We start from the raw sequence: 22,293 nt of genomic DNA, 5'->3' as shown, positions 1-22,293 counted from the left end.
GCGTGATTGTTAGTAGCGGCGGTTTCTATCGGCAGAGAAAAATCATAGCTTGCCCCCCGAGGCGATATGAGAACGATGCCGATTCCTGATCCGACCCCGCATGACGACCCGTCGAAAAATAATTGCCAAGGCGCCAGCTCCACGAGGGCGATCTCCGGTCCACAGTGCTGGGCGACGAAATCGGCCATGACTTGACCCTTGACGGCTTTCGCCGATTCGTACCGCAGGTCAATTCCGATAAAGCTAAGATCCATTTACCGATTCGTCCTTTCAGTATCGGCAGTGATAGCATGTATTTTACTACGTCATCTTTGCATACGACTACACATTCTGCCGACAGTAGATAGTGCCTGAGTTTGGTGCATGAGAAGTAAAGACACAAGCACAAACGCTCTACCAGGGGATATCTTGTTTCAGCATCCAGGAGTCTTCTACTGACGTAATAAATTACCCGCTCTTTGCCTTCAAACTCTTGGACCAGAGCCGACCCAATAGCTTTTTCATCGGCTGATAAATACAGTTTAAACGGCTTACCAGTTTGAGGGGGAACCAAGACTGGCGGTGAGACCAAGTATCGCTTGATATCTTCTAACGCCTTGCGCTGCTCTTCTCCCCATATAAATTCCTGGTCTGGCTTCAACTTCAGAAGTGGCGTGAACGCTTGAATCCATCCAGATAGATTAGATATAAATCTTCTGATGAAGTTTACCTTGCCGATTAGAGACTGTAGCTCGGTTTTGTTCTGTGGGGCCACGACTTTGTTGATGGCTGCTATGGTCTTCCGATTGACTTCTATGCCTCGTTCGTGCACCATGAACCCTAAGAACTGTCCGGCGGATACGCCGAAGGTACATTTGTTGGGATTCATCTTAAGGCTGTGCTTTTTGGTACACTCTAGTACCTTTCGCAAATCGGCTAGATGTTCCTCGTGACTTTTGGACTTGACCACAACATCATCGATGTAGATTTCTACCAGGAGGCCAATGAGTTTGTGAAAAATGTAGTCCATAGCTCTCTGATATGTAGCGCCAGCATTCTTCAAGCCGAAAGTCATCACCACCCACTCGAATAAACCAAGATGGCCTGGACATCTGAAGGCCGTTTTGGGTATGTCCTCTTCGGCCATAAGTATTTGATTGTATCCGGCGTTTCCGTCCATGAAGCTAATAATTTTATGTCCCGCGGCGGCGTCGATCAGTACATCGGCCGTAGGCATGGGGTAACCATCCATCGGTGTGGCCTGATTAAGATTCCTGAAATCAACGCAAACGCGTAACTTCCCATTTTTCTTGTATACTGGCACGATATTGGAAATCCACTCGGCATAACGACATTGCCGAATAAATTTTGCTTCGATTAGCCGAGTTATTTCAGCTTTTATGTCTGGTAAAATTTTAGGATTGCAACGCCGTGCGGGTTGTTGGTACGGCTGATACCCTGGCTTTATGGGTAGCCGATGTTCAACAATAGATCGGTCTAAACCAGGCATCTCGTGATACTCCCAAGCAAAACAATCCTTGAATTCTCTTAACAAATTTGTCAATTTACACTTGTATTCCGGATCTAAATTTGCACTAATAAAAGTCGGCCTTGGTTTGGTTCCATCACCTAAGTCTATCATCTCTAATGAATCGGCCGACGTGAATCCGTGGCCCAGCTTCCCATCTTCTCGGGCGAACTGATCCATCTATTCTGCATCTTCGGAGCCGACTGCTCAGATCGGCTGTAGGCCAAAATCAGTGACCTTCAGGAAATCGGTCTCCCACACCCTACCTGATATGCACCTGACGGTCTCGCAGCTCCACTGCTGCGTGTCGACTGCTGCAATGCTGTACGCGGAGTCGGCTTTGACCACCTCGATGTTATCACCGACCCATTGTACGAGGCACTGATGCATAGTTGACGGGATGCAGCAGTTTGCGTGTATCCAGTCTCGACCAAGAAGCATATTGTAGGATCCCTTGCCATTAATAACGAAAAACGTGGTAGGAAGGGTCTTACTGCCGATGGTGAGGTCGACGCAGAGAGCACCGCGAGCGTTTGACACCTTGCCTTCGAAATCCTTGAGCATCATGTCCGTCCTGGTCAGGTCTTCATCGCTTTTCCCCAGCTTCCGGAGTACGGCGTACGGCATGATATTGACAGCAGCTCCTCCGTCGACCATCAATCTAGTGAGGGGGCGACCGTCAACATGCCCTTTAAGGAACAATGCCTTCATATGTTGTCGTTCGTCGTCTTCGGGCTTTTCGAACATGGCCATCATTGGCTCTAAAGCCAACCGTGCTGTCTGTTCCTCTATCGCCGATACGTCCTGTTGATCGGCGGGGGTCATGAACTCCATCGGCAGTATGAAAACCATGCCGATCTCGGCTGCCGATTCATCACCCGCCGACTCGATGTTTCCCTTATCGTTTCTTTTGGGGTGCCACACCCGAGGCCTCCCTTCCTTCTTGTCCGTCGCGCTTTCTTCTTCTTGCTGTTCCCATTGGCGGAGACGTTGGATTCTCCGTTTTTGTGACTTGGTCAATCCGTCGGGGCACCACCTGGGGTTTATTGGCCTCCCTTCTGTCCTGGCGCGTTCCCACTCCGGTTCGCGTCCTAACGGGTTTTCATCTATCACCCGAGCATCGGCCATCTCTTCGAGTCGGCTGTGAACGCTGGCCTTACTATCTGACTGGTCCCGCCGATCGGTCCTGCCCCCCTGCCTATCATGGCGTTTATCTCCCGACCGATTATATCGGTCACTTCTGCCCCCCAGCCGATCACGCACGGGAGGGCGCTGGTCATCTTGGTTGCGCCAATTCCTGCTGATCGGTTCTGGCCTTCCGTCCCTGGAGCGAGACCTGGTGAACGGCTGATTGCCTCGATAGGGACCGTTGCACTCTGGGCAAGTGTCGGCCGAAGGTAGCCTGAGGTTATTTTCCCAACAATGAATGAAGAACGGGCATCTCCAGTGCTCCTCGTGCCGACGCATCGCTTCTTCTCGGGACCTTGAGCGTTCATGTTGGCGTTGGTACTTTTGGAGCAGGAACTGGGAAGTAATACGTGGCCCATCTGACTCACCATCATCGTCCTCCATTCGCCGTTTCCCTTTGACATCTTCAGGCGTAGCTTGATTTCTAGGATCGACAGAGCCACTCTTTTTGGCCGATTCGGACGTCAGCACTTTTGTTTGGAGAGAATTCTTCCCCGTATCAACCATGTTGGTAGGAAAGGGGTGCTGGTCGATCTTCATTGGTTTGGCCGATTTTGCCGGCACTTCAAATTTGAGTCTGCCTTGCTCAATGGCCGACTGTATCTGTTGCCTGAAGATCTTGCACTCGTTGGTATCATGTGATGTGGCATTGTGCCACTTGCAATACTTCATCTTTTTTAATTGTTCGGCAGAGGGTATTGTATGGTAAGGCGAGAGTTTAATCTGCCCTTCCTGGAGGAGAAGATCGAAGATTTTATCGGCCTTAGTTGTATCAAAACCGAATGCTTCCGGCTCCTTTTTGCCGAATGGGCATGATATCGGCTTCTTTCCCTTGATCCACTCCGCAAGTCCGATTTCGACATCTTCCTCATCCTCTAATTCTTCCAGGAATGCCACTTTCTTCTGGAAATTCCTCCACGGATCGAATGGACGCACCTCCTGTCCGGACAATCGGTGAACAATCTCGCTCAGGCTCTCGAACTCCTATGAAGCATATTTCTCTTTAATGTGTGGCAGAAGGCCTTGGAAAGCTATATCGGCCAACTGCGCATTGGTTAGAGCTAGGGAGTAGCATTTGTTTCTGATTTCCCGAAACCTCTGTATATACGAGGGTATCGGCTCATCGCTTCTTTGCCGGAGGCTAGTCAAATTGGACAGCTTCATCTCATGGACCCCAGCATAGAAGTACTTGTGGAACTGTCTTTCTAAATCGGCCCATGTGATAATCGAGTTTGGTGGCAAAGTCGTGAACCATTGGAAGGCCGATCCGGACAGAGATGACGAGAACAACCGTACCCGTAGGGCATCTTGCGTAGCTGCTTCTCCACATTGGATGATGAATCTATTCACGTGCTCCACGGTCGAAGTATCGTCCATCCCCGAAAATTTGGTAAAATCAGGAACTTTGTACCGATGGGGGAACGGCAACAAGTCATATGTAGATGGGTATGGTGTTCTATAGGTATAAGTTTGCATTTTCGGCTTCAAGCCGAATTGTTCTTGCATCACCTCCGCAATTCGTGCCGACCAATCTGGTTGTTGCTGGTGAATAGTTGGCTGCGGTATCGGCACGTGCTGATAAATCGGAGGCTGAATAAAAGGAGACTGATGAAAAGGTGGTATCTGAGTATAAGCCGGCGGTGTAGTAAAGGTTGGCTGTTTGAATGAACCACTCGTTTCATCATATAGCATGAGCTCTGTTGTCTTGTTGATCTCCGGAGCGACAGGCTGGTATGGTGGTATGGTCGGCCGAATGGCCGCTTGGGAGGGTGCCTGGAACGGAGGGTTTCCTTGACTGGCCGATTGATTCAGACCGGCCGTGTTTAAAGGTGCCCCCCAGGGTGAAGGGCTGACTGGAGGGAATGGTGCAGAAGACAGCTGGATGGAGCCATATCCCAAAGGAGTTGATGACGCAGAAGCACCGGATCCTCCAACAGAAGATTGGATCGGCTGTGAAGCCGGATAAGCCTGATTTGGTGGAATCGGCTGAAAATACGTCGGTCCCCTGTATCCTTGAGGTATGCCTCCGGCGAAGGAGTTGACAACGGCATTGTGCACCATGTTTGAAAGCACCGGGGATTGGTCGATGAAGGCGTGGTGAATAGATTGTTGAATCATATCGGACATTTTATCCGAATCTTCAGAAATCGTGATCTGGCGGGGAGCAGGGAATGGGGTCTTCTTGACGGTTTCCCCGCTTCTGGAGCGACTGAAAGACTTCAGACAAGTTTTCCGGAACTGTGCCATATACTTATCCAGATCTTCCTTCTGGTCGTCCTTCAAATCTGCTTCCGTCACTTCGATGACGTTATCTTCGGAGATTTCAGCAGCTTTCGACATGACGGCGGTTGTATTGGTCCCACTGGGCGTGCCAAAAGTGTGTTGGCGCTAGAAATCGGTCAACCGAATCCCCAGCGACCGACACACGACCCGGGAGAATCTGCTTAGCTCCTGTTCGGGTGAATGCCCTGGTGCGGTTCACGCGGCGTGCCAGCCAATCTGACCTGTTGATTGGCAAGGAAGAATATGTGTCAGGTTCAGAAATCTCTATCGGCTATGTTCCGATTTCGAGAGAATTTATCAGCGAATCGGCCGATTTACTGTAATACTAAAATCGGCTATGAGACAGCCTGATCTCTGTAGCCTTGTAGATAGGAAACTGCTAAAGTAATCGGTACAAGGCTATGATAACAACACTAGGAACAGATCTAATCGGCAATAGATGAATTTATCAATAGAAAACAGAGAAAGCCGACACTACCGATTCCTAGCTAGATAACTGGTGATAAAGGCTAGAGAAATAGATAAAAACCTATGAATCTAGCAATTATCGATAACTAGTGAATAAATCTAAACGAAACAACAGCGATACGCACGGAGTTAAAGCTTAGATATTACTCGATAAACGGAACTCACAGAATCGGCCGGAGATCAAGATGATGCAGCCCCGCCAACCCGCACGAACTCGTGGAAAAGAGAAAAGTAGTAGCGAAGTCGCTTGAAAGTAAATACGAGGAAAAAAGTAGCTTGTTGTATTGATTGGTTGATGATTACAGATTTACAAAGGTAGCTATTTATAGCCCCGTACAGATAACTTCTTAACCGACTAGAATCCTATCTCTAATTCAAACAGAAAACGAATATCTACAAGCACAATTCGTGCTAGGTTAGTTACTCCACGCCTCGTGGGCTGACCTCCACCTTATCCTTCCATCCCTTTCTAAGCCCATACAGGCCCAATTAGTCCACCCTCCTAATCGGCCGATTCCTTATCGGCAAAAGATTACCGATTGGGACTCTGGTGCATTCGTCCTAAAGCGAGACAAAAGTCGCCGGCCGATTCCGCACTATAGCACCATTTGGCCGATTCCCAACCGTGCTTCTCCGATTTCCCCTCTTTTTGGCGCCGATTCTACTAGTGACGAAATCTGGCGTCAACAGTAAGCAACGTGATGATTCTTGGGTGAAGACCTTGCTCCGTCGATGCAGATCCGACGGGTGATGAGCTGGCGACAGACGCCGACTCGGTGAAGGATGTGGTGGAATCGGAGTCCATCGGCATGCTCCTGAAGCGGAGCTGGATTGGGTTGGCGAGGAAGTCCTTCATGCTCTCAGGGAAGATGATGCCGGAGCGGGATGCCATCGAGCTCGCTGGGGAGGATCTCACGGTCACCCCTACCTGGCGCGCCAACTGTCGGATTTAGTGACCGGCAGTCCACCAGGGGGTTTACCCAGGTGGTAGATTTGTATGCGGGGGATATTGTAAGACCAAGAACTCGAATGGTAACACAGGAGCGTAAGGTTTAGACAGGTTCAGACCTCCGGAGAGTAATACCCCACGTCCTATGTTCTGTTGGATTGTATTGCTGATCGCAGGTGCGAAGGGTTAACGTGCGTTGGGTTCACTATCCTTAGGGTGTCCCTGGCCGCCTAGGCTGACGACCTAGGATTACAAGTCGGATAGGATCTAATCCTAGTCGGTTGTTACAAGAAAATCAATCTGAGTTGCTTCACAACATGAATCCCATGATATCCGGGTTGAATTGATTCGCTCGACCTCCTGACTTGCGCTCCACGTGTTTTCATACCTTCCCGCACGCCACCGGAGCTGACCCGTGGATACCCTTATCCTCATGCTGTTCACGAGAAATCATTCTTGATGCACCAAAGATGCGCGCGTGCGTCCACGCCACAATCAAGGAAAGCAACGAGTTACCTTGTACTCCTTGTCGTGCTATGAACAACGCGCGGTGCCGTCTACCGGCGTCGTCGTGGGGCGGGTCAGCAGTGGCTCGGCGCACGGTGGCGGCACCACTGCCCTGGAGATGCTTATTGGCATCTCTCTCTTTTCTGGCGGAGGAAAAGAGACGGGCACTAGTGCTACTTGCTGGGAAGGCTATGCCTATGCCTGCATGGTCCTTGGCACTTCCGGCGATTGAGAAACATTGCCGGTATCTTTTTTTTTGGGTTGAAAATAGATACCAATGATGAGAAGCAGAGATATTCTGCAAGGCTACTTTCTACAGCGAAACGTGGCAAAGTTTAGCACTTTATATAGTTTTATACAGTACTACCACGGCACTGTTTGGAAGAGAGGAATCGCTAGCTCTGGGAATTTGAGCAAGTTACCTGAGGTTAATGTAGCGATTTTTTTTTACCATTTTAGCTTTAGCTTCGGTTTGGAATATGATTTTTAAATATATATATATATATATATATATATATATATATATTCTTAGAATATTGTTCTCTATGAAATCCTTTGTGTTCCAAACGAATCCGGCCATGCGTTTATAAATAAACTTGTTATCCTCATAATAGCATAGAGCTGTGTCATCCACCATGATAGGACGCGGTGACATCAGAAGTACAGGAAAAAGAAAGTGCAGCAAACCACGATGAGGAAAATATCTAGCCACTGAGCTTGGACGAGGAGTGGTACAAGTATAACGGCAACGATAAGGACGCATCGTTGTGACACTATCTGAAACATAACATGCACTGACTGAGGAACCGTTGACCCAAAGGCGTCCGATGCAGCCACGAGCTAGCAGCTACTCTCTCCTATCTCCAATAGCTTCAGGATGTGACATGAGCAGTGAGGATCAGGCGCATCCAAGATGCCCATACTCATAGCTCATTGCCTCCCACAATCCCACTGTACCTACCGAGGGGAAATGTGCACCTTGCCAGAAATGTTAGAAGAACTTATCGAACATGCAAAAGCTTTGCACGACAATTTTATAGAAGAAAAGAACACGGATTTGTCAGAGTACACAGCGTTTTAAGACCTCTGCTAACAGGCCGATCACTACGCAATTATAGCTACAGGATTGCTGCAACAGATCGACTACATACTGCCATAGCTGTCGAAGACGAAAAGTTAGAAAAACACCCAGAGCTTGCAGGAGCTGGTTGGTTGCAACTGGCAAAGTAGGGTTTGGTTTTCTGAAATAAGGTAGAACGCACCGGAATGGGCATGTCCAATCCCATCCTCAACTTGGTTGCGCCACGGGGTGAGCCATGGACGCAACGCAAGAGATTCAAGCAACTAACACCAACACAATGTGCGCATCCAGGTGTACGATCCACGCATAAAGACGCTTCAGGTCGTGTCATGAGCAGCAAGGAACAGGCTTACCTGCGCATTGGTTGCCCACTGTACCTACCGGGAGGGAACCGAACAACTTGCTAGCAGTCAGTTTTAAAACTGAGCGAGTTGTTCGAAATGTTTTAAAACATATCCGTTTTTCCTTTTTCTTCTTTTTAATCCGTTGCTGAGGAAGGAGAGAAATAAGGGGGACCCATCGGGCATCATGTCGGTTTGACGCACTCCCATGTTGCACAGAGTATGGTGGCTATCCAAACAGTCACATGATCGGTTATTTGCACAGCACCGGAGAATATACTCGAGTGCCAAAGTGAGACGAACAATACCAGAACAGAATAGGCATGCACGCCCAATCCTGCCCTCCATCCACTTGGTTGTGCAACGGATGGATGAGCCATGGATGCGACAGCGAGGCAGCTAATGAGTGCAAGTGCGCACACGGCACATGGCTCATCCAACAGCACGATCCTGCATAGAAACGATTGCAGTTTCAGACCAACTACGATACGAGAGCAATTGCCATGGCGAAATGCCGCATCAATCTCACGTATAGGCCGTCACCAGTTGCGAGCACGAGGTGCACCGGCATGGCCTGGCCAGGGTCATATTTTACTTGCTGGGGGTACCAGCAGGCTACCATCCGTAACATCCGAGTATGATACTGATTTTTTGAAGCACTTGGTAGTCCCAGATATGGAAAGTTCAACTTCCTCCTACTCTTCTCTCCCCAATCCATCTCCGGGGGACCTCTGGATCTCCTGCTTCACGTCTTCCAGCAATGGCGGAGAGAGACCCGAGCAGGCAACGGCACGGGGAAGGCGATATGCACGAGCAGAGGAAGCAGGGTGGCTTCAAGACCATGCTCTTCATCTTAGGTGAAGTGTCTATCCTAATCCTATCCACCCTACGCACCGATTGTCTCAGTTCTCATTGATCACATTAGCCATGCTCGGAGTTGAGTTTGAGAATATGCGTGCTGCAGCGAACGATTTCTGCGACCGGTTCGCGACGATCGGCTTCAACGCCAACCTGATCACGTACCTGATGCAGCAGCTGCACCTGCCGCTCGTCGAGGCCTCCAACACGCTCACCAACTTCCATGGGTTCTCCAACCTCACCCCGGTCATCGGCGGCCTCCTCGCCGACTCCTTCACCGGCCGCTTCTGGACCATCGCTGCGGGGTCCGTCATCTACCCGCTCGGCATGGTCAGCATGACCTTCTCCGCGCTGCTCCCATCGCTCCGCCCGCCGCCCTGCGCGGCCACGACCGGAACGAACCAGGCCTGCGCTCGCGCGTCCGCCTCGACCCTGCTCGTCCTCCACTTGACGTTGCTCTGCACGTCCATCGGCACCGGGGGCACGTGACCGTGCGTCATGGCGTTCGGCGCCGACCAGTTCGAGCTCGACCGGCCGTGCCACAGCGAGGTTAGCGCGAAGCGGAGGTGGAGCTTCTTCAACCTCTACTTCTTCGGCGTCGAGCTTGCCAAGCTGGCCGCCATCACCCTGGTGGTGTACATCCAGGAGAACGTGGGGTGGGGGTGGGGGCTTGGCGTCCCGACCATCGTCATGCTCGTCGCGGTCACCACGTTCGTGTCGGGCTACCCTCTGTACGTCAAGATGGCTCCTTCACGCGGCTGGCCCAGGTCGCCGTCGCTGCGTTCCGCAAGAGAAATGTGGCCGTGCCGAGCAACCCCAGACACCTTTACCAAGACAAGAAGTTCGACTCCGGCATCTCCACCGCCGGCCGGCTGCTGCACACTAACCAACTCACGTCTCCCTACACTAGTAGCAGATTAATTTTATCTTATGTTGTGAGGACGTGTAAGCTAAAACGCCTCCATGTGTGCCCTCTTTCTTTAGCTTTTTTGACCGTGCGGCGATCGTGACGCCCGGCGACCTCACCAGCACCGGCGTCCCGCGGCCATGGCGGCTGTCCACGGTGCACCGCGTGGAGGAGCTCAAGTCCATCATCCGCATGCTGCCCATCTGGGGCGCCGGGATCCTCCTGGAGTCCTGGTCACCTCGGCTTCCCACAACCACAGCTTCGCCATCCAGCAAGCGCACCATGGACCGGCGCGTCACGGCACGCCTCGAGATCCCGCCGGCCTCCATGCTCATCTTCTCCAACCTCGCCATGCTCGGCACCCTCCCAGGCTGCGACGCCTCACGGGCACCCCGCGGGGATCACGCACCTCCAGCGCACGGGCATCGGCCTCGCCATCAGCACGCTGAGCAACATCGTGTCCGCGGTCGTCGAGGGGAGGAGGAAGCGGGCGGCGGTCAGGCATGGCCTCCTGGACAGCCCCGATGAGCGTGTTCTGGATGGCGCCGCAGTACGCCATCCACGGCGTGGTCGACGAGCGTTCATGGACGTCGGGCGCATGGAGTTCCTGTACGACCAGGCGCCCGAGAGCATGAGGAGCTCCGCTGCGGCGCTGTACTGGCTAACCATGTCGGCCGGGAGCTACATGGGCACACTGCTCGTGACGACGGTGCACGAGAGGACCAAGGGAGAAGGGGAGTGGCTTCAGGACAACCTCAACAGAGGGAAGCTGGATCGGTACTACTGGCTGGTGGGGACACTGCAGGTGATAAACGTAGTGTACTTTGTTATCTGTGCAAAGCTGTGCACCTACAAGAAGTTGGAAGTAGCAGACCACCAAGAGAGCGCAGATGGGAGACAGGAGAAAGGAAGCGAGGAGAAGCATGTGGAGCTTCAACCTTTGAAAGATGGCGATGTAAAAGATGCAGAGCTTTGGCCTCTGCTATCATCTGATCTATAGAGATTTTGCTGCATTTCTTCAGTCTTCACTGAATGACATGTGTATAGAAGATTCAATGGACGGCTATTGACGCAGAAAAATGAGGCAATTTCAGTTCTGTATACTGAAAACGTTATATCAGAATTTAGATGAATTCTTTTTTTTTTTGGCTGATTCATTAGAACTAAATTTAAAAGATGAATAGCCTGTAAACTTGCACGGACGAGAAAAAAAGGAAGCAGGGCGAAGAACTACAGAACTAGGTAAGGAATGTACCATTCATGTACGGTCAAGAAAAGCATAAAAAGTTCAGCTAGAGAGCCAAGTCTAGGTTCTGGGCTGCCTCTCACCAACGGAACTAGGTCTACAATACCAAATTATGCCTGAGATTTATCTTTGATAGGTTGTTTCTGCGGGCATGACTCACCAAGGGAACTAGATGTAGCCCAGAACTAATAAGTGAATCAAGGCAACTTATTTAGTGCACAAGGGAGACCAGGTGGCCTAAAAAACACTTCAACAGGAATTGCCTATCATGCATATCTACCAATGGACGTCACAAGCATAGCTACTAGTACCTCGGTTCTCCACATGTCAATTCAAATATTGGCACATCCCTAACAGAGACATTCAACCTTCGTTTTCAAATCACATGATAGGGATAATTATCAAAAGTATTATACCATGGAAGTACCTGGTGGCAAATCTACTAATATCATTTTTGAATGATACATCTAAAGAAGACGTGTATGTTAGTCAATGGTCAAAAATTAAATTTAAAACTTTCAACATGCATGTTTTTATAATCTATAAAGTGCGGTCATTCCTTCCAACCGTCGTGGTGGTTTTGCAAAAAAGTTCCCCAACTTTTTCGTAATCAACCTGCAGTCCTAGAAGTTAAACAATCATACTTCTTGACGATTTGCAAAAAAATATCTTGCATTTTTCGTAATCAACCCGCCACCGTGATAGGAGCATGAAGCTGCGGCCCAGTCAAACAGCCCAGCAGTTCCGATCCATCTCCTCTGTTTCCCAAGCTCCCCACCGTGCCGCACCGGTGGCGTGACACGAAGCTCCAATCTCGCCGTGCACGGGTGCTGTCACCCATTGCTGCACTCGTGTGCGCCACCCTGATCTAGCACCAGCCTTCTCGGAAGCAATCCGCTGCAATCTCACATATAATCCATGCAGCAGCAAAGCACAAGCTGTTGCTGTAGCATTCTACCTAGCACAAACGCAAAGTGCGGCATCTCCACCCTGTTGCCTACTGCCGACACTGACCGCAGGCATCCGACGCTAACCGCGGGCTATCACCAATGCCTGGCATCCGCCTGACATTCCTGGTGCTACCTGGAGTGCTCGTTAGTACTATGCGGCTCGAGGTATACTTAAGTTGGTTCGGTAATTGCTAGATGAATTTGCATGCAATGAAAGTTTTAAATTTAAAAGTGGTTCAGCAAATTCTAATCAAGGGTAAGCATTTATTTAGCCTTGCAATTTCTTTTCTTTTTTATAGGTTAAAAGTTTCATGGGCAATACGCTTGCAATAACATGTCAATGCATGAAAGCTAAAATTGGAGTTGCGTGGATACTGAATCTATATACCAGAAGTTTCAATGTATGTTTAAACTTAATGTTGTGTATATTATAAATTAAATAATAGCAAAACAACCTAGATAGCCTCAAGGCCTGATCTACAATATTGCTAGCTTAACCTCCTTAATTTAATCAGAATTGCAAATTTAAATTTTAACTTAGAGCTTATACAGCTGGAGAAATCTGCATGAGACCAAATACAAATTTCATGGAGCACTCTAATACTAAAATTGATGATGATTGGATCAACATACATTGTGATAATAAATTATTTGTGATTTCAATTATGCACACCAAAGTTACATTTTTTTAGTGCAAAGATTATAGGGAAATATGGCAAATAACTCAGGAATTAAAAAAGGTGACGGATCACAGCATCCAGTTACGGTGACGGATCACAACATCCAATTACGGTGACGGATCACAGCATCCAGTTACATCCAGAACCTCCATATTTTTGTGATAGCACCTGGTATGAAACCCATAAACTTTTCTCCTAGTGATGGTTTATCTACTTCTTTAATTTTCCTTGTGCAGAATTTTGGGAAGGAGAAGAAGAAAAATGATATAGCACTATGAACATGAATAGGGAATAAGCATATAATTATTTCAGAGAGGGTAGAGACCCGTAGCAACGCACGGGCACTTCTGCCAGTCTATTAAGAAGTGAGAGAGCATCGAACACCCTAAGTATGGAAACCTGCCCCGACTATGACAGTCCAGGGTATGCTAGAGACTAGGTTGATACCTTCCACGGATAAAAACCACAAACCCTGTTGTCACGTCAGCATTATACTCCAGGTCTGAACCATCCCCCAACAACTTAAATAGTATGCTTAAGATTCCATTAACTTTGCATTGGTAGAGGAACTCCAGACATCACATTACATTGATACGAACTCCAGACATCAAAAGGGCTCGTATATTTCTTAAACAGGATGACTAAAGAAGCACTTGGGCCAAGACAAACCTTCTGAAAGTGTAACATCACTTAAGCAGAGTGAACAAATAATTGAGAAATGTAGTTTTTGCTTGGTAAATGTAAATAAGATTTATGAAACCTTGTTCTTTCAAACACAAGCCCTTCAGCAATTTCAATGAAATGCTCTGAATCATGCTAGACAAACTAGGGAGTAGTAAATTATTTGTTACATTGATTTATCTATGGCAGAAATTCACTGGATATAGCTCTCCTCTTCTACATCAACTTAGCCCAAATTATTTGATGAGTTCACTTATCACAGCTGTTCTATGTGACCAAAATTTACTATGTACTCGTACTACACTAGCACGGTGAAATTCTGTTTCTAAAAATGTCGTGCCTATAAAAAAAACTAGTCACCGATATTCAATATTTTACAAAACCTGTTTGCTTTTGTGCTTTGCCAAGAAATGACTCTATATCACCATGGAATAGAGAAAGCTGTTTGGCTAAAGCAAAACCGCAATACATACCATCCACAGCAGCGCTTAAGATGCCCCCAGCATAGCCAGCACCTTCACCAACTGGATATAATCCTCGCAATGATGTGCTTTCGTATGTCTCTCCATGTCGTGAAATTTGCAAGGGAGAGCTCGTCCTAGTCTGGGTGGTTGCAAATCAGCAAGAGATATGGGGTTAATGATTAACAAGTGAAGAATCACAAAAAAGAGCACACCAATTTGCGTACCTCCACACCATGAAGTAGGGCCTCACTAGAAACAAAGCCTGGCATCTGAAAGCATATCATAGGAAATGAATAAGGGCACGTGGAACCTAAAAATCATAAGACATAAAAGGGAGATTTCGTACCTCTCTGTCAATCATTATTATTGACTGTTGTAGAGCTTCAGTTATGTAAGGAGGAAATAGCTCATGGAGTTTGGATGGACGAACTCCTAACCTGTAGCTTGATGATGGGAGAGTTGTAACTGGAACAGCTAACCAAGTTAGTGAAAGAAGAAAACTGATTACTTGCTAAAAGAAGTGGGCGCACCCAAGGCGAAAGCTCCCACACAAGGTGGTAACTAATTACTTGCTACCTCAAAAGTATTAGCAATACCAGTACCTGACAATCTGTTGTTGATAAAATCTGTGACACGCTGTGCCGGGATAACAAAATTTCCTCCACCCATCATAGCTGCTCTTCTTTCAAATTCTCTCTGTTTTCAATGAGTGATTTTTTTTTGTGAGCTTGAAAGAATTTGCCACTGTAATTAAGTAACAATGAAGAAAAGAAGTTGTTGAGCAAAAAGTAATCCAGGCACAACAATTTGCCACTCGTTACATTATTTGTTTAAAATTTGACTTGACTAATTGACTCTATATTTAAAATTATATATGGAAACAGCAGTCCTGGTTAAAAGTAAAGATAAAACTTTGCTCCCAATATGCATAGTTTATAATATCATGTCATTTCTACCCAAGCTGGATACATAATTGCTACAAGCACTTCTGCACAATTGAGTGACCAGTAAGGTCAAATGCTAATAAATATGTTTCTATATTGTAAAACATAATTAACTGACTAAAACATGAGGAACAAATTACAGATTAGCAAAAATGCCATTATCTTTATGTAAGTTAAGCCCATGCAACCCTCTGTGATTGATCTAACGTGTTGCTTACTCAACGTACAGTATATATGAAGACAAGTAGATATTCTGCAAACTACTTATTTGAGCAGTTCTGTTGTTATCACAGAGAATTCCTGTAACAAGTACCTGGAATTCAACACCTGCAAGAGGACCATGGGATTCGAATGGTTTGAAATCATGACTAGATACAGTGACCACAAGTGCTGAGTTTGCCCACTTCGATGCACGTCGTGAGAATGACATGCCATTGATGCACAATTCTGATGGATCTGTGCTAGTTAGAACAACCTGCATGCATGTCTCAAATTTTTTAAGGACATAGCATCGCAATACACACAGTACGTCAGAGAGATGGATAGCGGGGAGGGGAGGGGGGTGGAAAGGAAGGTGACTTACCTGTCCACCGGGGCACATGCAAAATGAGTAACAAGTGCGACTTTGTTCGGCGATGTCAACCTCATCCCCTGCATCTATTTCACCAAGAGACTTCACAATTTTGTAATCTGCCACAGGTATCCGCCCACGTCCTTTCTGTACTTCAGCAGCCAGTTCAGAGTACTGACATTTGTGACAGTAGCAATATCATACAAAATATCAGTGGTTGTCAGCAGATCATGGGAAAACATTAAGATACTGCAACCTTCAATCCAGACATACACATGCTATACCAACCAGATAAATAATTAACAACTTAAATCATGATTCATTCCTATAGTACACTGGGCACATCGGTGTCTCTGTGCAAAAGAAATGAATCCAAGCTGCTATCTGTATCGCAGAACTGGGTGAAAGACCCTGGAACAAAACACAGTTTCTCTATTGTTTCACTGATTATAGACAGATTGCTCAAATGCATGCTAACACCCCAAACTTCACATAATCGGACTTTACTTTTCCCCTTTTGAAAATAGCTGTCTGTGTTCAAGACCACTAAGTTACTGAAAATCAAATACTACCTCCGTTCTTAAATAGATGACACCGTTGACTTTTTTCATTCGTTTGACTATTCGTCTTTTCTACAAATATTTTTGCAAATAGATAAACCTACAAGTTAAATCTAAAATACATTTGATAATAGACATAATGATATATATTTTACTTTAGTTAACTAACTTGTCCAATAGATATTGGTGGTCAAAGTTGGAGTAAAAAGTCAACGGTGTCATCTATTTAAGAACGGAGGGAGTATGATACATGTGTCACCCAGAAAAAAGATCAGAATAAAGAAATAAGTCTTACTTGGATACTGTTTATCAGTTCTTGGGGATGCTCAATTCTTAAGCCGACCTGTAAGGAGAGAAACTTTGATTTTTAGTTACATGAACCGAAGTGGAAAGTAATTATAATTTAGTAGTTGCAAAGATAAAGGGAGCAACAGTTAGACCCAAAGTTTGGTCAAATAAAATGTAACTATATGCATTTCCAAGGAAGCTGTGGGAGTGCAAAAAATTGTTTTATCATTACCTTTGCCTTTGAAAGTCGTATTTCAGGTATGCTGGAGAGTAAAATAGGGTAGCAGGATATCGTTAACATAGAGAACATTGATAAGCTATGGTGAAAGGTTCAGGGGCTCATTAGTATGTATCCACAGCATCACCATCTAAGTTATATGATTTATTTGATTTGATTGAGAAAGGAAACAAAATTTGTTCAATATTAATATTTATATTCCATTCAGAGACTAACACAGGACTTACCTCCGACATCCAACCAAAACTTTGGAACGGGTGCACTTCCTCTAAAATGAGATTTATTTTGAACTGGATGCAGACTACACCATTTTAAATTTGAGTTTAAGCAATTCCCATATCCCAGAGTAACCACCCAAGCAACTTTTGCATTTTCAAAAACATGATTTCATATTTTTCAATATAAATTGGCTGCCATGTGACCAGTTGACATGACCAATGTAAGCAATATCTACCTAGAACATGCTTTTAATAGCATAAAGAACTTACTGCAAAACTTTTTGGGCTTATGTCGACATTATGCTGCTGAAGCATGTTATATGTGTCACGAGCTGAGTGACCAACAGCCAATACAACGGCATCAAATGATAGCTTCTGGCTGCCAGAACCCGGCCGTAGTTCTGAATCAGAGACCACGATTCCCTTTACCTGTCCTTCTTCCACTATAAGATCATCTACTCTAGCATTAAATCTTATGGTAACCTGTAAAAAAAATGCAACATGGTACATCAAAACATGACACCTTGCAGAACCAAAAAAAAACAAAGCTTAACAAAGACACATATGCTGAAACTTACACCCAATTCTTTTAAGTAGTGCCTGAAGTTTCGCAGGAGAGGAACAAGTTTATCGGTACCCAAGTGAGGTTTCCCATCAACTAAAATGTTTCGAGGGGCTCCAAAGTGAACAAATGTTTTCATAACCTGCAATCCAAGACCCATGGATACTATATTAAACACACAGAATAGTCAACTTTGAACTATTGCTTAAAAGAACTCTTCTAATTTAGATCGCAATCTCTTCAAAAATACAAAATGCCCGATAAATAGGTTCAAAAGAATAAAAGACAGAATTTGAAACATAAATTCTCAGAATTAATTCCTTCAGTCAACACTCAAGAGGCACATCTCTGAAGAAAAATAAATTGCAATGTTCAGCATAAAAGGTATTAGAAGATGTGTCAGAAATTAAAAAATAAAAAATGATTCAAGAATTTTCTGTTGCTATCCAAAGCTATTTCATGCAGAAGAAGTCATGCTCTCTTGAATAAATGAAACATGACAGTGAACTTTTACAACAAACAATATTTGAGGTTAAGGTAGAGCACGAAGATTCATGCCTGGACACTGTAACACAATGCACTAATGAGAAAATGGATATGACAAATAGAGCGGGAAGATTCTCACAGCCTGAACACCATCAGTGTTTCTTCCTATCCTTGTCACAAGCTTCCCATCACTCCATGTACCTGCACCACCCTGCTATGATTAAGGACAGAAGATCAAGAATTGATGGCCTAAAGTTTTGAAGGAACATGAACATGGGATTAATCATTTGATCATTACTGACACATCTAATATCTTTCAGTTGTCAAATGGGTAACTGACACTCCAAAACATTTTCTGGGGCTGTCTAATGCCATAATTCCTACTTGTAAAGATCATTAAACTAAACAGACCTATTAATATTCAAAGATAATGCAAAAAACAAAAAGGAAAATCGGAATTAATCATGAAGGAGTTCACAATTTTCTCATATTTTTCAGTACGAGTTAGTTTTTAACTGTATTCAAATAATTTTGTGATATAATATGTGTATGAAAAGATATCAACAAGATGGAAAGCTATATGAGAGATTATTACAGAATATTTTCTTCATGATTCATTCAGTTCATCAGAATCATCCTTAGACGATCCATATGCAGATGAAGTCTAATTAAGTCTTCCTACATTTTTTTCAGATTATAAAATTAGGATAAACAACTCATTCTAAATTTATTATATCAATAAATTACATATTTCAATATAGCAAAACATAGGCAGCTGACTTCTCTGATACTTTGTGATGTCTTAGTAGCAAAATAGGAATCAAGAAAATACCTCGCCGAAGCAAAAGTTGCTCTCTGATTGTAGAATTCGTCTAACTGCTAGAGCCCCAATGTCACGCCCTCTTTGTTCAACAGGCTGACCACGCTCCAATAAGGTAACTTTCGCACCAAGCTCACCTAGTACAAGGGAAGCAAACAAGCCAGATGGTCCGCTTCCTATAACTGCCACTCTTGGCTTCTTATCTTGAGGACAAATTGAACCATTATGAGTATCCCTGATTCCTAATTCATTATTGTAACCTTCGTTGCTAACATTGAGCATGCTGACCAGATCTGAAGCTAATTTCTCTTTAGGCATGTATTCTACAGCTCCAAGTTTGGGTTCCAACCGAGCAATAAAATCCCATGCCCTTGGCTCCATATCAAGAAGCTTCTTAACATCCATATCAACAGTATAACTGAACTGAGGTTCTTTCAAAACCTGTAGATGTAAAACATGTTTTTTTATTCAATGGTACCAATAAATATCTCCATTTATATTATAATACTAGCAGAAATACAGTTACAAACGCTATGCAGATGAACAAACTCTTGTAAGGCAGAATTATGTATCTAAAAATATCTAAGGTCAGATGACTACACAGATAAACTACTTGATTGGAGTACGCAGATTTCACATAATATCACCATTATTCCAGAACCTCATGATTTTTCTATGCCCATCATTGTCACTAGTGCACTCCACAAATTTACATTATGGGGCTGTCCACAATGGTTAGGTACACGATAAAAAAAATAAAAGGTTGCCATCTAGTGTGAGTGTGGACTGCAGAACCATCAACAAAACACTGACAAATTAACTCTGGAGAAGTATGATGAAGCTTACTATATGATTTCTTAACATCATGTCTATTTTGACCTAATGTAATGCAATTCATCTGAATCATTTTAGCAGTTTCAACATCACTAAGATAGAGATGATATCAATCCATGAAAAACCTTTCGTGCATCAAATGACTTGCGGATAACAGTGAAGGCCTCATCAGGGAGCATAGAAGCAACCTGCAGCACAGCAGAATCAATTAGAGACATGTAATTGTAGGAAAACCCTCAACCACAACAACAGCAGCATAGAAGATGAATGAGGTACTATGGAATAATAAGAGGATCCAAGCAGGCAACCTTTTGGATTGCATGTTTCTATGCACAGTGCATCAGTACAACACTCATCCTGCCAGTTAACTTGCAGATTCAGAATGCAGCATGGCAATATTTGTTGTTGCCTTAAAACATGCAGATGTTAACTCGATTGCAAACCCTACCTTAGGCCCAGAGGTTTCGACAACTTAATGGATTGTGCTGATGCCAAGATAAGTGGGGATCATGTTAACTAAATAGCACTAAGCTAAACTACATTTCTACCATTGTATGGGGTTCTAGCGCCGTCGGTCGGAGTACAGGTACATTAAGCCTACGATTGAACGCACCAAACCTCTGTTTCAGCAAGCCCTAAAAGTCCTCGCAATTGCACGGCATTTCAAATTACACTACCCCATCGATTTCAATCGGTGATTGATTAGCGTACCGGGAACTTGATGGCTTTGGCGATGGCCTGGAGAAGCGGCAGGGAAATGCCGGTGAAGTCCTTGCCGGGGTCGTCGCTGGCGGGGACTGCGAGCTTGGAGAGCCGCCAGTACCCGGACTCCCGCCCCTCGCTTCCCTCCTCCGGAGCGGCCTGGCGGAGCAGCTCCTTGTGGCGCTTGTCCAGCCGCTTCTTCTCTGACGGGTACCGCCGCTTCCCCGTGCGCTTCGCGCAGCGCACCACGGGGCCGCACCCGCATCGACGCGGCCGCGGGAAGGACGTGCCCGCGGCGTGGAGGAGGCCGCGGCTAGGGCTCGTGCGCAGCGGGTGTGGGGGCGGCAAGGAGAAGGGTGCGAGCCTGAGGCCCGAGGCGGAGGCGGAGGCGGCGGCGGTGGCGAACGCCAGCGCCATGGGGAGGATTGGAGAAGGGAGAGCGTGTGCGCCCCTGCGGATAAGAGTGGGGTTTAGACGAGAGGTTTATTCAGGGTCTTTTTATACGAGAAATTTGAATTTATTTTTACACCCCAAACACGTGGTTTAGCATATTTGATGGCACCTTATGGCATTTTACCTTTTTAACGGTTTTGTTACCCTTTTATTTATTAACTTTCTGAAATGGCAAAACTACCTTGCTTTACGTGCACATATCTCTTCTGGTTGAATCGGTGAAACAATTCAACTGCCACCCGTCCAGAACGCATCGCGTGATTGCAGCCTGCCGCGCGCCGCCGATCGTCGGGCGCCGCCCTCCGCCGAAGTCAGGTCCACACGCCTGCCCATCCCATCTTCTCTCCCTATTGATCCCCTCCTCTGCCCCTCCCCATCTTTTCTACCGATCAGCAGGAGCAGGAGAACAGTTATGATTAGCATTCTAAAAATTAATTAGATTACTTGCATCTGAGACTCGTCAATGCAGCTTGACAGCCGGCGGGCGCGCGACAGCGGCCAGGGCGGACGCACAGCTCGAACGGCAAGACGACGGCGGGCAATGCGAGCGCCTGGCGTCGCGACGACTTCGACTGGGCCGGCGTGGTGACCCATCGATCGAACTACAATAAAGTCCAAGGGGGCATATTCGTCACTTCATATACCTGTTATTGGAAAAAAGTTAAGAGGCAAAATATCAAATAAATCAATAAGTCAACGATTTGGATATCAAATTTGTGAAACCCATCTTTACAGTGTCAAATGTGCGAAGGCACATGTTTGGAGTGTTAAAAATCCAAATTTCTTCATTTTATACGAGGCAGCATGTTCATTTCATCATTTGCTCGATGCGTTTGTACACTAACAGTTATTTTATCAAAATTATGCAAAGTAGATGGGAATTCAAAATGTATCCTTCAATAGGAGATTGGAGGAGATTGGAGATCTGAATCAAATCATTGATCGATGATCATCAAGTACCTCAAGGAGATGAATATCACGAAACCAGCAATGCCACTTCAGTACTTCACCATACAGGAGCTAGAAGTTTGGCTATTGAACTTTCAAGACTTATGTAAACAGAGATAGGTCATAGGAATATTGGCCCTGTTTGGGAGGAGGAGCTAAAATTTAGTCCTGGGCTAAAGTTTAGCCCACTCAAATAAAGAGGCTAAAATTTAGCACCTAGGGTGTTTGGGAGGGAGGCTAAAATTTAGCACTTTGGTTATCAAAAGACTCTTTTACCCCTCTCCTCTACCCTCAACTTCTGGAAACTGCGGCAGGCCGGCACACTGTGCCACTCATCGTTACAGTACCTACGCAGCCGATCGAGCCGTAGCAGCGGCAGGACACCGCCAGCGGGACGACGAACCCGGCCCCGACCCGCACCGCCACCGCCGCCCGGGCATCCTGATGCCCTACATGATGTCTCTATAGCCCATTACCATATGTGATATGTAATTGTGCAAACCATATGCATCATCCATTCAGTTGTACCCTTTGGTACCATCAGTGTAACCAATCATGA

General features: G+C 45.9%; 1 protein-coding gene and 1 pseudogene across 1 annotated transcript; one reads left to right on the top strand and one right to left on the bottom strand.

Moving 5' to 3' along the window:
* Positions 1-8,709: 8,709 nt before the first annotated feature.
* LOC101779571 lies at positions 8,710-11,190 on the top strand (annotated as a pseudogene).
* Positions 11,191-13,676: 2,486 nt separating this feature from the next.
* On the bottom strand, positions 13,677-20,789 carry LOC101779172 (uncharacterized protein Cbei_0202). The gene is made up of 13 exons (XM_004962037.3): positions 20,343-20,789; positions 19,757-19,819; positions 18,810-19,238; positions 18,117-18,188; positions 17,508-17,633; positions 17,200-17,412; positions 16,481-16,528; positions 15,638-15,799; positions 15,368-15,529; positions 14,713-14,806; positions 14,457-14,575; positions 14,335-14,379; positions 13,677-14,249 (listed from the first exon to the last, which is right to left on the bottom strand). The coding sequence occupies exons 1-13, from the start codon at positions 20,748-20,750 to the stop codon at positions 14,013-14,015; spliced, it is 2,178 nt and encodes a 725-aa protein (XP_004962094.1). The 5' UTR covers positions 20,751-20,789; the 3' UTR covers positions 13,677-14,012.
* Positions 20,790-22,293: the final 1,504 nt, after the last annotated feature.

The sequence above is a fragment of the Setaria italica genome, chromosome III (genome assembly GCF_000263155.2).
Source record: "Setaria italica strain Yugu1 chromosome III, Setaria_italica_v2.0, whole genome shotgun sequence".
NCBI classification, from domain to species: domain Eukaryota; kingdom Viridiplantae; phylum Streptophyta; class Magnoliopsida; order Poales; family Poaceae; genus Setaria; species Setaria italica.
Note: the sequence above shows the minus strand (reverse complement) of the source record. Positions and strands in the feature narration are given on the sequence as shown.

What these genes read in the sequence shown, in the direction of transcription:
- LOC101779172 (XM_004962037.3), bottom strand. Translation starts at nt 20,750, where the DNA reads ATGGCGCTGGCGTTCGCCACCGCCGCCGCCTCCGCCTCCGCCTCGGGC. An exon ending in GCAACTTTTGCTTCGGCGAG is followed by an intron (nt 18,189 to 18,809) that starts GTATTTTCTTGA and finishes TAATCATAGCAG; the next exon opens with GGTGGTGCAGGTACATGGAG. An exon ending in AACTGATAAACAGTATCCAA is followed by an intron (nt 15,800 to 16,480) that starts GTAAGACTTATT and finishes CACAAATGTCAG; the next exon opens with TACTCTGAACTGGCTGCTGA.